The sequence below is a fragment of the Oryzias latipes genome, chromosome 14 (genome assembly GCF_002234675.1).
Source record: "Oryzias latipes chromosome 14, ASM223467v1".
NCBI classification, from domain to species: domain Eukaryota; kingdom Metazoa; phylum Chordata; class Actinopteri; order Beloniformes; family Adrianichthyidae; genus Oryzias; species Oryzias latipes.
The window spans coordinates 14,115,019-14,131,749 of record NC_019872.2 but is presented as its reverse complement, the minus strand read 5'-3'; the positions used below and the strand labels follow the sequence as shown (position 1 = coordinate 14,131,749).

General features: G+C 38.7%; 1 protein-coding gene across 1 annotated transcript; it reads right to left on the bottom strand.

Moving 5' to 3' along the window:
- Positions 1-4,064: 4,064 nt before the first annotated feature.
- gsx1 (GS homeobox 1) lies at positions 4,065-5,495 on the bottom strand. Its single transcript, NM_001104833.1, is given in 2 exon segments — positions 4,065-4,946; positions 5,053-5,495. Coding segments are annotated over 2 exon segments (732 nt in total). The 5' UTR covers positions 5,432-5,495; the 3' UTR covers positions 4,065-4,593.
- Between the last annotated feature and the right edge of the window lie 11,236 nt (positions 5,496-16,731).

Here is a 16,731-nt window from a genome sequence, read left to right as displayed (position 1 = left end):
CTGCTTCCAAAAGTCCAATTTCCCCAGCCACCCTGTAACAAAATTAGGGAGAGTCACATCTATACAAATCTTAAGACTGTTACGTTATAAATATTCAGTTACAACAATTACAATTAAGTCAAACAACTGTAATAAATCTAATTGGTTGCTTTAAAACCCATCTTAAAATTTCTCAACAAAATTTCCATGTAAAAATTCTATTGTGAAATGTTTCCCTCTTGTTTTTAAAGAAGCACAAAAACGTAAAATTATTTAGGTTGAAAATGTTCAGATGTGTTTTCTGAATGTACCAGGTAGTCTCAAAACAGCTTAGTAAATGTTGATATCTCCGTTTTTTGTTTTACAAAATAGCTCACTGAAAGCAGCATTTTAGGCTGAGCTGCTGCCTGAATGAAGAGGGGCCCCAAGATTGATGGGGACTTTAATCTAATGCGATTCTCCTCCATCTGCACGTGCTGCATGGGGATTTATGTTACATTTGCTCCAAACACCGAAATGCTGCTCCTACAAATGGACAATATCTGGCTGTTTTTCAACTTTTTGATTTCTATCTAGAGATTGATCAGCCTTGGCCACACTTTAACCATGAGATCAGCTTGATTTTTCGCCGCCAGATGGCGTTAATGATCCACACCGAACCAGAAAATTACCAAAGCGGATTCTGAAATTCAGTGCTTGAAGGGTAAAAAATAAATACAGACTGAGCTGGAAAGAACCAGCAGGTGTTCTGATTGTGTAAGCAGACGAAAACGCAGCTTCCATGTCCGCAAAGTTGCGTTTTAATTAGAGGTAATTTGGTTTAAAACCAAAAAACTTTCTCTTTATAATTTTGCTTTTTGTTGTTGGCTGTTCCTAAAAGGGCCAAAAATATTAAACACCACTTAGTGGTCCTTAGATCATATTATTGTTTATAAGATTCATTTCGTGGGTTATATTGCTGCGTCGCGGTGCGCTTAGTACTTCGCCCTACTGTTTCTCAATTTAGTAAGTATTACAATCTTCGTAATAGTTAAAAACAACAAAAGGGGTTTTATCCAGACACCTGACCTATAGGCCCTACATACTCCACTGACCAAATTGGCGCACATGGATACTAACTTTGCATCAGCGTCTGCTCCTGCAAAGGTCTCTTCCATGTCTGCGCAGTTCATTATTTGGAGACCTTTGACACTGCCTGTGTATGGGCACCGAATTAAAAAGACTTTTTCTTAGCTCACTGAAAAAGGCAAGCAGGGCACGGTGCGCGCGTTGAATATTCAATTAGAGATGGGAGACCGAGGGAAAGCTGCGTGCCAGTCCTTCATCTTCCAGCACTGATTAGCTGTTAAAGAGATTATGTACAGCCGAGTAGGTTCAAATGTTGCAAAAGAAAAGAGCTGGAGTTCAATGCAAAGGCGACCTGTTCCGTCGGAACACACTTTGTCTTCAATAAGAGCTCCATAATGAGACGTGTTGCTTATCCAGTTTAGTAACACCAATCGTTTTTATAACACATTAACCGTTTCCATACTCTCGACGCAGGTCGATTTGATGGGATGAACCTCAGATTTAGAGGATCACAAGTAATTCACATGTTGGTGTATGTTTTACTTACAATATTTAGAGCCATTTCCACTTTTTTGTTTACCAAAAAGTACTTTATCTCTGCTTTTCTTTGCGTAAACACATTTGTTACCGTGCATTTCTTAAAACAACTCAAAAAGAAACTCGTAAAATTATTTTACATTTACTATAAAAAAACAAAAGTTTATTTTTTAATAATTATTTCATTTCATTAAAAAGTATTCAATTTTTATGCTTGAAGTGCGAGCAGGAAAGGCTCCATTCGGTTCCTAAAAAGTTAATAAACAAACAATTTTTTCAAACATCAAGGTGTTAAAAAGCGTTTTAAATGTTTTGTAAAAAGTTCTAAGTTAACTTTTGTAAGTTTTTCACTTTAGATTATGAGGCAAAAGAAGTTTAAAGTAGTTAAATGTGCAGTGCCACAGCAAGCCACGCGGGTCCAAAGAGCCCTCATTGAGAAGCCACGTGTCCGTTTCCAAAGCCTCTCCAACTTAACCACCTCCTTTGTACGAGTAACCCACATCGGCAGCGTCCCTCCACATAAAGGGATTTGCAATTTCAAGATATTTCAGCTTAAATGTTTTTGACAGTTCCCTCGCTTTTACCTCGGCTTGGTTATTTTAACTGTGCCAAATGGGTCACCTTGGGTTGCTGTCTGCGCGCAAAGGGCTTTTGCGCGCATTCAGTCTGAATTTTTTCCAACTTTCCTTGACGGGGAAACCAGCTGCTGGTCGTGAAAAGACGGCTTATTAATTGTCCTTTGTCATGCAGAATTGCTTGATTTCTAAAGAAACGTACAAAGGCTCTTTTTCAGGATTCGAGTATTTTGTTTCGTGCGTATTTTCAAACCATCGAATCAGCTGCAGCGCCGCGCCGTCTACCAGACTCTCAGGTACTGACTGCCTGCTCCCTTTGTCCCCTTTTAATGCTGTTGTAAATCGTGCAGACTGATTTGTTACAAGCTGTTCTTTTAATCTGATAGATAAGAGACATGTCAAAGAAAAGCCGTAAATAAAAAATTAGCCGGAATAAAGACAAGGGCGAGTCTGCTAGATGGGCGCCTGTTGACTCAAGCGGCTCTCCAGCGTCAGGGGAGCCCTCTCTTCGGCTCCGTCAAGGTTACGTCCACAATTCCCTTTTCTTCTTTTTAAAAAGACACCGTAGTCCTTTTTGCTTCAATGAATTGATCGGCACAAAATTAAGAATAAATAAATTGAGCATTTGGAGCACCGAGCGTATAAGCTCCCCCAGGGCGCATACCCCCGGGCTATTGAATGGATAAAGGGCGCTTTGCAGAAGACGTTGTGAGCAAAATGGGGCTCTATGGTCCAATTAACAAAATAGTCTAATCCCATATCTTAACAAATGCAAATATTAGAGCTGTGTTAAATGTTTAAGTGAACAATTAAAGGAAAGTTTACTTGTAAAACTTCACTTTCAGAAATGCGCACTGTGCATAATAAGTTCTTTACGCAGTTTAGGAACCGTTTCCCAACTCTTTAAAAAAGCTTGTGGATACATTAAGCTGAATGCAAGTATAGTTTAAAGTTTGTAAAACACAATAAATATACTTTTGATGACAACAAGCTTAGTAAGAGAAGAGCTTTGGCGGTGCGTAAAGTAATGGATCAAATATTGAGACGCAATCTCACGTCCACACTTTGTACGTCTTTTTTATTTTAATTTTTTTGAACAGATACATGGGTAAATAGCAAGCCTAAAATGTATACACACTACCTAATACATTTTGAAAAAAACTTTAATAAAAACTTTTGCTTAAAGGCCTGGATTTATGCGCACGTGTTTTTGCGTAACGTTTGCGACGCTGACATTATTTTATTTTTGTGAAAAAAGAAGCAAACTTTTGAATTATGATAAGCATTTAAAACACATACATTTTGATCAATTAGACAGAGATCTGGTATTATATGAATAATCCAGTCCTTGTTAAATACATTTTATCTGCGCAAAACGCACCTCAAGCTGCAAGTGGCACTAAGCTCCTGCGTTCAATAGAATCATTCCGGTACGCAGACACAGAACTGTGTTCATTCTTCATTTATTTTCATCTTAGATCGATATCTCATATGATGTGAACTCTTCTGACGAGCCTTTTATCTACCCGTGAAGATTATTAACTCGCTCACACGAGAGCTGAAAGTGTTCTTTTAAAAAGAGCACCGAAAAAGGCCGGGGCAAAGACCGATATCTGGGGCTTAGCGTCCCTGGAGAGGCACATATGAGGACCTCACAATAATGCTTTATCTCATGGGACAGATAAATTGTTTTGAAGAACCTCAATCACTCGCTTCCGCCTTAGGCTTTATTTAATGCCCTCTTAAGATGAATATACACCTGCCTGTTGATGCGTAAAATATATATATATATATATATATATATATATATATATATATATATATATATATATATATATATATATATATATATATATATATATATATATATATATATGTATGTATGTATGTGGGGCCCTTTTTCCATTTTTATGTTTTCTGCGTTCCGGTTTTTGCGCTTTTGTGCGTAATGAGTCGTGCACTTTTCTTGAACTAAACCACGACGATAGAGAAATAGGGTGCAACCCAGAAATATTTTTTTTATTTAAGTATACACATTTTTAAATAAATAAATATTTTGCCATGACACAGGAGATATAATTTCAGAGTGGTATCAGCTTCTTGACCAATTTCTACCTCAAACTGTCTCAGCTCCATTGAGAAGTGGATCTAAGCAGTGTTTCCCAGACACAACATGTTTCCCCCCCAAAAAAATCTAATAAACAATAACGCTATCTTTTTTCAGAGGGTTTTCATCTCATATATGCCTTTCACGTTCACTGGAGTGGCAATAACAATGGAGTTTTTAAAAAAACTACGTACAAAACGTACAACAAATATACAATTTATACAATGTTGGACCTGTTGGGTCTGATTAAATATTATCTGTCTATGTACAAGATTTTCCGTCTGCTGCATTCAAACTCATGGGGAATTGGAGGGGCGTTTTGGGAGCTCAGGGAGAAACGGACAGGTCCACATCCTCCTTTTCTGACGATGATGGAGATATGGGAATGTCATCGTCCTCTTCCTCCGAGCATCTGGCGGCTGACAGGGACGAGCATTTGCAGTTATGTGATCCAGTCCTTTGGCCGCTGCTTTTGCCTTCCTTCTTGTGCTTCACCCTGCGGTTCTGGAACCAGATTTTCACCTGTTTCTCGGACAAGTTTAGGTATGTGGCAATCTCGATGCGCCTCAGTCTGGACAGGTACATGTTGGAAGTGAACTCTCGCTCCAGCTCCAAAAGTTGTGTGCTGGTGAAGGCGGTGCGCATGCGCTTGCTGCTTTGAAGTTTCCCGTTTGAGTTTTCTGTAAAAGTGAAACACGTTGTCAGTAAAAGATAGTGATGAAGTAGTAGCATGAGAAAAAAGTGCGCGCTCATAACGGAAAAAGATCAAATAAGGTCTTTACTTACCGAGGGAAATGCAGTGGAACTGTCGCGGGTCTGGAACCGAATACGCAGCTTGGTAAATCCCCGCTCCTTGGCTGAGGCTGATGCTGTTTGATGAAGCGTGTTGCCTGGACAGAGCTGAGTGACAGTACTGCGAGCTGAAGGGGGGAAATGACGCCTTGAGGAGCGGCAGAGTCGGTGGAGACGGATGGAGCTGGGACGCCGCCATGCAAAGCGGACAGAAACACAGCATTCCTGCTTTTCTGGAGTGGCAAGACCCCGGCAGCCCGTGCGCGTGGTGCGGCGAGTGCATGGCGTACGGAAATAAAGGTGGGTTATTCTCACTCCCCTTTTCGTTGGCCTCCCTTAAAATCAACGAATCCACGAGAAAAGATCTCGGCATGTTTTCAAACTTGTTGCTCAGCGCGTTCGGAGTTGCTCGTTGCGTCAGCGTGCTCCTGTCGGGACGGTGGACAGCGAAGTGGTGCTGAAGGCGCGCAGCCTCTCCTTAAATAGCCGTCGTGGACTCAGTTCGGCCATGTGATGGTTACGCTGTAAGCGGCCAAGAGCTCTCAATAGGGTTTTGTGCTTTTCTCTCGGCATTCCCACTGCACGCTTCCCCATTATTTCACTTGTTAACTAAATGAACTGCATAATGTAGTCTATTCTTGTCAGCCCCACCCACACCGCAAGGAGCGGCGATGCCCAGTCTTCCTTTTATCATCACTCTCACTTTATCATAGAGAAGACCTCAAAGTTTGAGCAGAAAAACATTTTCTACAAGTTTGAATAAAATCAGATCAATATTCCACGGCTAAGGTTTTCAAGAAAGACCACTTGGTAACATTTAAATAAAGAAGGCTACAGGTTGAAAACTAGTATGTCCCTTTTTTGGTAAATCAGTGGAACCTCACGTTATAAGTTGAAATTTTCTTAAACAAACAAAAAAAAATTAACAGTCTACAGTTATATTTGGAAGCATGCTGTGGTTAATTATTTGCTCATCTGCACTTGTGTGGCTTTTGCACAACACTGAGCACAAATACAAGCGCAGCAGCTGAATGTAAAGTTGATGCATATCCATTTTAAGGTTAATGTGTCATTTCTGGGCACAAAAAAAGGGACAAGTCATCGCCTGAAGGCAGCGCTGTTAAAGAGCAGTGATTAATTCCTTTGCTCGGGCCCCTACCGAGTCGGGGGAAAGAATATGTAAAAATAACCAGGTTTTCACTCTGCGGCCCTTATTGAATGTCATTGTGGAGGGTTTTCAATGAGAGAGAAAGAGAGTCGAATTAAAGTGTGTGACAGCGGCGGATAGACGCAACAAAGGCGACTCTGTCATGGAGGAGCCCTGTGCGCTGCGCGTCAAGCCCCCGCCTTGCGCTCCGATAGAATTTAGTAATAGAAAAACATTTTCTTTCACTTTAGGACTTTCTGAACAAGACCTTCAAAGGATCCAGAGCAGTAATGTGTGAGTAAATAGAGGAATGCGGTTTAAAAAAAAATCTGAACTCGTTTTTAAATTGGAAAACAAAAAGAGGATTTGTGGCACAAACAGTTTTTCATCCACAAAATGTTTCTCACATCAGTTTTAATATCTGATACATCATTTTCGGAGGGGGTGATAAAAGCTTGTTTTGCCCTCATTGAAGGGGCTTCTTAACGTTAAATGCCACACCTGTAAATTAATGTGACGACGCCACTCAAGTGCGCAAAGCTTTTATCGAGATGCAGTCGTCAGGACTGAAACCTGTTGGGTCCACAACATCCATTTTCACTTTTCTGTTACTTTCAATTTTCTGCCAGAAAACAACTCATTAAATGGTCAGTCAGCCTCGCCGCAGCTTCCGAAACACAAAAAAGTGAATTTGCAGCTTAATTTCCATGTTTAATAAAGGTTAAACTTTTTAATCCAATTAAAAAAGTTTGGCAATTTTTGCCCAAACACCAAAAAATGATGAAAAACTCCATCCATGGGTATCATAAAGACGTTATCAATTCCCCTAATTTTCAAGTGATGTACAGCAGTCCTCCCGCGGATAGGAATAGAGGTCGTCACGCAGGGAGGTTCATCCTAATTTGCAAACCCAACTGGAGACTGACAAATAGTTTTGACCTCCCTCTGGAGGCGCGGGCCAGAAGTGCAAAGAATCCCATTCTCCGCCATCACTTGTTACAGAGTTAGATAATGGAGGGGAAAAAAGGCACCCTCTCGCATCAGAGCCACTCTGTCGCATTTCTCCACAGATAAATACATAAATATACTGCCCATCTACGGCCACTTATGAGTGTCACATCCATATCTGTGCCACAGCAGACTAATTCAGTCGTGCGCTCCGCGCGCGCAGGTGTGGGCTGCTGAAGCTTAGAACGTTTAGTGGGCAAAAGCAACGCCCCTAAAACAGTAAATTATTTATAAGATATTAACTTGGAACAATTGCCATCACTCAAATTCATCGCTGATGATAAGGCTGACCAGTGCCTGCTGTGCCGCTGCTGAAGCACATTTTCAGGGGCTTTTACGCAATTATACCCAAAGATCTCGTGCCTGATGACATAAAAAGAGCAGTCTGTTTATGGAAATGTAGTCAATATCTCCTTTTCTTTTTGATATGAATAATTCATAGTTTAAGACACTACCCCCCTCGCTTAATATGTACACATACTTAAACACCCACACATCTCTAATACAAATGATGGTTTTAGCGGACAGTGTAACAGGATTTAAGGTCCCAAAGGGGTTTGGTCGAGCAGCGGATGGGCGCTGTGACTGTCGACGTGACACAGAGGGCCGGCTGCCCCTCCTAATCTCCCCCTGAGGCAACATCACAGACTGCAGATCCCGCTGCACCTCAACTGGCACACAAAGGCCTGATTATCATTCATATACTTACCAGAAACACCAGTCCAATAGATAACAGATGACACGTAAGTACCAGCTGAATGGCGCAATATGTTTAGGCAGCAGGAGTCTAAAGGGACTAATGAATCCTTAAGAGAGTGAGGAGGACGGACAAAGAGGAGCTGTCATCCAAACAAGACAGAAAGTGACAGATATAAGTCTCCACAGGTGAATGTGGACTTGACATTGAGACTCATGGTAATACATTTTTTGGGCAGTATGGTCTTTCTAACTGGTTTCAATGAAAATAGATTTGATCTAAAATTCACAAAAAATGGGCTGTGAGTCCAGGATAACTAATTTCTAAACTTAACATAAGAAGAAAAAAGGCACAATTATTAGAAGTATACATAAATGATTTATAAATATTTTCTATACATTTTTAAATTATAAGGTATAAGATTTCAGTTTTTCTTTCTCACACGAGGTATTTTTATTTGACACTGAATAATTAGAGATGCTTCTCTCTATAGCATCACAACAGAAATAACACCGGTGCGAGAAAAAAAAGGAAAAAATATCAACATTATAAAAAATATCATTGTGATTTTAAATATCTGACGTATTTATTTTAGTTAAAAGTTGTTATTAAAACGAAATCGATGCAGAGGTAATGCTGTACCAGAGCAACCTGTCTACCAAATTATTTTACATTATTCTTTGATCTGCAATTCTGTAAAATGGTTTTATTTTTAGGAAGAGTTAAAGCCTAAGTAATCATAATAATAAAAAATAACTAAAAATTAACAAAGTACAAACAAGCATCTATTTTGAAATCGTTTTAAGATTCGGCATTCCTTCACTGCAGCTCTGCAAAGAACTGTTGAGTCACAGCTATGAAGGTATTAATAAAATGTGTAACTTTTTTGAGGAAAAGAAAAAAATATATTAAACTGAGGTAGAGCCCATGAACGTTTAGCTATAGATAGTATTACCCACAAATCTCATCTACTGCTCTCCCCCACACAGCTTATTTACTTATTCTTTGGTGTTTTGCTTAAGTCAGATGGTTTTGCACATACAACAACGTGGTTTTTTCTTACTGAAGCTAGAAAATTCATCGTCCACTGCAGAAATGGTAAAAAACAGAAAGGCACCGATAATACTCCCAAAGTCAACATTTGATTCCATGTAGTCAACATGAATCAGGGAGGATACAAGCTCCAGGATGCCCTCTACTTCATGATAAAACATGTAAAAAAATTAAAAACAGTGATCTGCATCTGCCAGTTAATAAATTAAAATTATCATATTTTAGATGATGCTAAACTATAACTAAAAATATGAAAACTGAAGAGAGCATGACAAAGAACAAATAAGAATTACAATAATTTCTTACTTATTTAGTCCTGAAGAAAGGTTACATTTTCATGACCTAATAAAGACGTTTATCAGTTTTATAAAAGGTAATTCTCATCTCTCAAGATTATTGAGTTTTTCAACCAGGCTCTGTTTTAACATGTGTTTGCTGTTACACATGATGCTACTACCACTTCCTTGCTTTTGTGCTAAATCGTCTTTGTAAGTTTTGGTTCGGTTCCAGTTTAGTTCCAGTGTGACAAGCTGGGCACAGCAAGGTAAATTTAGGCTTTAGAAATGGATCCTTTTCTCATTTGACTGTATATCATGCTCTAATTGAAATTATTTGTTTGTTTATAGATGTTTACCAATTTCAGCTGTGTCTGTTGCACTGCACAGATGTTTCACTCTTGTGCTTTTGCCAAACCTGGAGAATTATGCTTCATTTCAGCACAAATATGCCAGATGTTAATTGGGTTTTTAGAAGGTTTGGTTCTACAGTATAATTCTCATGAGTTTTGTTTTATTATGTGATTACTAATTTAAAGAGAAGCAGCCTGAATACTCACTGACCAAAAATATGAACTGTTATCTTTGTGTAAATTTAGACTTGTGTTTATTCCAAGCAGAGGTCTTAAATCTTATCCAGTGCACCTAAAAGTTAAACAACAAACTACAAAAGGCATCAGCGATGTGATTATTTATATACAAATATTTTGATGCCCATTTAAAGTATTTTCTGCAGAAAACCTAAATATTTTTATTTTTCGTGATTTTTTAGCCAATTCTTTACTTTCTGCTTCATTGTTTTCATATTTGGCAGATTTATGCAAATCACTCTTACTGACATCTCCACTTCTGTAAGTGAGTTTCACTCTTGAGTCTATAGCTTGGAATGCTGAATTATCTACCAGAACATTGTTTTTAATCGGAAAAAAAAAATCTTAAACAAATATGTAGGCCAAACAGGTGGTAAATGCATATAGTGTATGTATATATATTGTTTTACCAACAGAGATTAGAATATCAAAATAGTAAACGGCACAGTTGCGAAATAAATAGATAAAAAAATGTCTGGTTTTGATTAACTTTTCGGTCAAAGGCTCATTGATAAAGAGGTTTAGCTCGTGCTGGTTTGCGGCGCCTTCCGTCCGTGAAACCAGGGTTTGACTCCGGGCTGCTCCCTGTTCCCTTCTCTACTTCTGTGCTGGTCCCAAGCCCGGTTGCTTTGAGAGGGGTGTGTCAGGAAGGGCATCCAGCGTAAAACATTGCCAAGTTTACCATGCGGCTTTCTACCTTCCTTCACAGTTCCATTCACCCATGCCCACACACCTATGGCAACTCCACTGTGAACACTGGTGCCAATGTATTACATACCAGGAAATAAGTGGGGTTCAGTGTCTTGCCCAAGGACACTTTGACACATAGGCAGGCAGTGCAGGAAACGAACCTGCGGATTTTCAGTCAGAGGTCAACGGCTCTACCTCAGCACCATGGCCGCCAGTATGATATGATGTGAATGATGGGGTCGTGTCAGTCCAAAATCAGTTTGATCAAAATGTCTTTAACATCTGAAAACTCAAAATATTCACAATTTTAACTCAAGATGATGAATGCATTTCAAAAGCACATGGACATGTTCAGAGCTGACTTCTGCCTCACTTCAACTTTTTCATATAAGGACAATATTTTACTTTTGTTTTTGATAATTGGAAATTTGTTTTCTTTACTGATGTCTCATGCATGGAAAATGACGGCTTCTGGAATCAAAGAAAGGCACTAATAGTAACAGACAAAAATGATCACTGTAAAAATTAAGTTATTTTTGTGTTGCTCACTATGAAAAAATAAAGAAAATACCTTAAAATCTGTTTTCTCACATTTGTTTATACATCAAAATTTATTAGATATAAGAAATAAATATTTCCTTCATTTACTTTATCTAAGAAAATTTGGTTTGGACTTTTGTGCACTGTAATTAATACTAGTCCGCTTGGTCTGCAACATGGACACAAATATTTTTTTGTCCACCTAAATTCAATGCTACATGTGTGCATAAAGAATTTGACCATTTATTACTTGCAAACTGTCAAAGATAACCACAAGTTTGAATTCATTGCCTTTAACATGATTTTGTCAACCAACATGTCAATTTTTTACATAGAATTTTTGTCCATTTTCATTGTTAAAAAAAAAAATATGAAGAAAGACTATTGGTACAATATTTTTTATAGTAACAGGGATTAAATCAGTTAAATCAATAATAAAATAAAATAAAAAAGTTCAAAAACATGCGATCAGGAAATCATAGTACGGTAATCCTAAAATCTTATTTTTTAGAGTTGTTCAGTTAAAAGTTCAATTTATGTGTTGTCTTTATTTATTTATTTATTTTTTATTTTTTTACAAATGTTTAAATAAAGTAAAATTCTTAAAGTAACATATTTTTAAACCATGTTTGGCCTTAAGTTAACAAAAGAAGAGGTCAAATAGACAGAAAATTAAGAAAAAAAAGAAAAAAACTCAACTGCTGATATTTTTATGTTTATCTAAAAACTTGTGGTACTATAAATACACATTCAATTCCACAAAAAGGGGAAAAATGTTTAGATCAACAACAACATGTGTTACTTTAAATATTTCTCCTTGTATCAAGAATAATGTTTGTGCTTCATATCTAAACAATAATGCATTACAAAGTTTTAAATAAAACTCAGCCTCTAAAACAAGTGTTTTCCATAAAAGCCTGCTGTGGCTTTAGGGCAGTTTGACAAGAATAAATGGGCAAAAGATGCAAACCTGACAGTCTGCCCTCTCTAATGAGCCCATTTACATCTAAATGTCAGGGTGTTATGGGAACTGAAACAGTCAAGTGTACTTTTCTCTGAACTTTTTTGACTCCATCCAGGTTTTTTTTCCAGCTGCTGAAGCATTTTTCCATGACAAACTCCTTGAAATTCATAACTTAAGAGCAAAGTTTCAATTTTTTATGTCTTGTTCACAAAGCAGGCACGATAAGAATATTGTGACATGGTGGAAATACCACTATGAGAGTGATTAAAGCTTCTAAATATCTTTGGATGATTTCAAATTCCCTTTTGATGTCAATCCATTGGTTCTGCTATAGTTATGCCTGAAACGTCTCCTTTGACTCCATTCTTAGCCTTGAAATTCTCTTCAAAGGGGTTTGTTACCCTACGAAGGTCAGTTGGCTATTGCGTATGCCTGACTCACATTTTTCCAAATCGGTAGACTTTTGGCCTCAAAATAACAGGTCAAACCAATGAATTTAATGAACGTTCTCCGACACAAAGAACGCCTCTTGCCATTTGAACCCCAATAAAGGGATATGGGCAGTTCAGCAAGCCTTTTCAAGGCGGTTTGTACACAAATGGGACAGAACGCAGTTGCTTCAGTGTCTGCGCTGACAAGTTGTTCAAAGTGCTGAGGATGTCAGCGTTAGTGCCTTCAGCCACATTGCCGCCTTTGTGCCCCGATTCCTATTCATGAACAGCCTTGAAGCGACAAAAGTAGAAGAGAAGAAAAACGTTTTTTGAGATTTAGCGTTTGCCTCTTTTCTCATCACTGATTGTTTGGCTGCAGGTTTAAATGCATAAGACCTTATGGTTTAGAAAATAAATTATAGTAACAGGATGAAGCATCTCTTAAAGCCTCTGCCTCTATTTTACTTCTTCGCCCTTCTGATCACTATTTTCCTTCTGAACTTTGATGGTTAAATCGCCAACCCTTCCAGTAATATTTGCATGCAAATAAAAGCTAGAATAAAGAAAAAAACAGCTGAAATTCTTGCTTTGTTGCAGATCTAAATTCATTGATGTACTCCTTGGTACAGAGGCAGAGCTGCTTTGTGTTGAGTTGAGAAAAAGCGTATGGTATTTGTGTGTTCACTTAATTGAATCAATTGGAGGCCCATGGGAAATCACCAGGGGGGGTAAGAGTTAGTGAGGAGGGAGGTCAAAGAGTGAGAGCAGTAGGGAAGGGAGGGAGACAAACACCCCCACAAAATCTACCCGTGTAACCATTACTTACTCATTTTCAGCTCAGCAGTTCATGATTACCCCATCTCAGTGTGTCCCTGTGAAGAGCGGCATGAGAGCAAACTGAAGGGAAAATAACAGGGAGATCTCTCTCAGGAGGCTTCTACGAAAAAAAGCAAACAAAACAAAAGTCGTGTTCTTTTATATTTACAATTGTTTTATAGATAGTCCTCCTGCAGTTAAGGCTGTTTCCTCTAAATTAAAGACCCACTCCAATGAAAGTCGTGTTTTTAACATGTTTTTGTAGCATTTTTCCTCATGATGGAAGATATATTTAAAGAAAATTAGGATTAAAATTTAATTTTTGAGAATTTAAATCATTGTGAATCAGGAGCAGACAAAATAATGCAGTTTAAAAAAAGATTGCAGGTGTTTCGTATAACTACAATCAGCAAGACAAAAGGCCCCCGCTCTGCTCCATTCTGATGCATCCACATGCAGGCAAATAGATCCATGTACGTCTTTGTTTTCTTCATCTGAGCTGGTATCTGGATCAAAACTGGAAAGCTGGATGGCTCCATTATTGTTTGCCATTTTTGCTGCAGCGCTAATGTTAAATTAGTGGTGTGAGGGGCTGTAAGCTAACTGGAGAGAGTGTAAACAAATGGAGGATGGGAAATGATAGCAGGCTCAGTCTGCACCAATAGGTCCGCCCACAATTAAGCGGCAAATTTTTGATGAACTACTGCCGCTCTGCACAAACCATATCCCAGAAAACAGATTTTTTTTTCATAATTAGGCTGAAAAACGGCATAATCATAAATAAAAGACCACTAGGAAAGCTTTGAAAATAATTCAATAGATGATGGGACTTTATTGTCAAACTAGCCTTTTTTCAGGAAAACACAACTGTTTTGCAGTTTTATCAGAAATTTGAAATATTATGTGTTGAAACTGTAAAAGGAGTCGGTTTCCTGGGGGACATGAAAGAACATTGAATATGTGAAAGTAGAGCCTCTTTATAATTTTCATGAATTAATACCCCCTTTCTTCCTTAATTTCCATTGGAGGCATTGTGATTTGGGTTCAGCTTCTGTCTGAAGTTTTTTTTCCATTACTTTTCAGTTGTTGTGTGTCCCCCCCCCCCCCCCCCCCTCTAGCTAATGACCTCTGTGATGGCTTTTTACTCTGTCCCACACTCTGCTTTTATCAAAACCGTGAATATATGCCCCAGTCTCAAATCTCTCTGAAGAGTTATGACGTCAGCAGTGTGAAAGAGGGGTTTAGGCTAATTCAAAGTCTATATATGACCGTATATGTGAGAGTCGGTTTGATGACGGGTCACTGCACATCTCACAAGGTCCCCCATTTTCTGCAGATGCTCTCTATTGAGGAGGCGAGACACGCGGCGGGACGCTGCCGAGAGGTTGTTACTATTGCTCCATTACCATAGAAACTAACTCACTGGCTTTGAGTCGGTCCAAGCCAGGGGTCCACTGACACCAACTTTCACACTTCTCCACGTCCTGACAATACACCAAATGGGTCTCATTGCACTAAATAATACCCAATTGTATCCGGTTCAGTCATGATATGAGCTGCAAGCAGAACTCAATGAAAGAAAAAAAAATCACTAAAAAGGCTTTTTTGAGTGAAGGTGGAAGCAGGAGGAAGTTGCAAAAAATGTTCAGTGCAGTCAGATCTTTTTTTTTTGCTGTTGTTGTTTTCTGACCAAAGAAGGATGCAGGATTGAACAAAATTGTTGGTGCACCTTCATAAATGAAAGACAGACTAACAGCGATCACCGAAACAAATGAAATCAGACAAAAGCAACGATTATTCAAAGATGACGGAAAATCTACCGGTTTATTTAGACAATGTTTTGTATTGTTGTTCAACAGAATTATTTTCAAACAAAACATGACGGTACTCTTATTAAACTGAAAATAACAACCATAAAGACCTGCCAGACCAAGGTGTGTCTTCTAATGAGCAATCCCGGTGTCTTCAATCTTGTAATCAGTCAGTTTGCCTTCGCAAAAGGTGACGAGTCACTGTGCGGTTTGGTGACAGAAAGTGTCTCCTGATGAACTCCAAGATCAAGGTGCATTAGTGCATCAGCAACTAAAGTGTACTATTAGAAGACCATCCAGGAGGACATCACTGCTGAACACAAAAAAATACTAAAGGACAATCGAAGTTTTTGCAAAGTGCGGTTGGATGAGCAGCAGAGCCTCTGAGGGAGTATCCTCCCAAATGAGACTTTGGCAAGGCAATTCTTTTTTAAGACACAGAACCATAGCAGGTAAAGAAAAGTACACTGTGCCTTAAAGAAACACGAAGAAAGTTGCTGAGATGGAGCTGCACAGTTTGAGAGAATCTTAACGTGAGTATGGTGTCAAAAATAAAAAAAAGGTTACGAGCTTCCATCTTCTCAGTGAAAAGTTCCTAGAAAGACTCAAATCACAGGAGTTTTAATGTTCTTCCCGTGCATGCATGCATGCATGGGTTTTCTCCAGGGACTCTGCCCTGCTCCCACCATCCAAAAACATGCTTCATAGGTTAATTGGTTATTTTAAATTGTCCCTAGGTGTAAATGTGAGAGTGCATGGGTGTGTGATTGTGGTCCTGAGACAGACTGGCGAACTGTCCAGGATGTCCCCTGCCTTCACCCACAAGTGGCCGGGATAGGCTCCGGTAGCCCCGTGACCCCAAAAGGGACAAAAACGGGTTTAGAAAATGAATAAAAGACTCAAATCACCAAAACACCACTGAGTAAAAAAAGAAGTGAAATATGGGCTTTCTGCAGCCATCAATAGATAATTTTTCCCTTTAAACACTGAACTTGACCATGGGTAATTCACACCCTGCTATAAAGACTGTATTGCCACTACATAATGTTTCACAATGTGCCACTACATCTTTAAAAAAATACATAAATGATTATCGAGAAAGTTTTTCAACTAAATGTGCAATACATACAATAAGGCACATAAGGCAAAAAACACATATGAATTCTACAGCTTTCTAGTGAAACTACCTTTCAAAGTTTTGCTTTATGGTCTCCAATCCTGTTCCTTGTGAGCTACTGCTCTGCTTGTTTTGCAGCTAACCCTGCTTCAGTAATTACTGGACACATGAAAGGTGTGCTCAGTCAATCAGATACTGGGCCAATCAGCAATTACTGAAGCAAGATAGCTGCAGAACAAGCAGGGCAGTAATTCACGAGGAACAAGGTTAATGACGCCTTTTGTAAAATATATCGGCAGCCACTGACTATGCAAGTGGTTTCACTTAAAAAGGTGATACTCTTCAACTGTGAGAGACACGATGTAAATAAACAATCAAGGAAATCACATGGTATAATTTTTAAATAACTTATTTTATACATGTGAGAAAAATAAGTATTGAGCTTCAACAAACAAGCAAGAATTCTGTCCCTCACAGACACGTTACTTCTTCTTTAAGAAGCAGTTCTGTCCTCCACTTATTGTATTGATGACA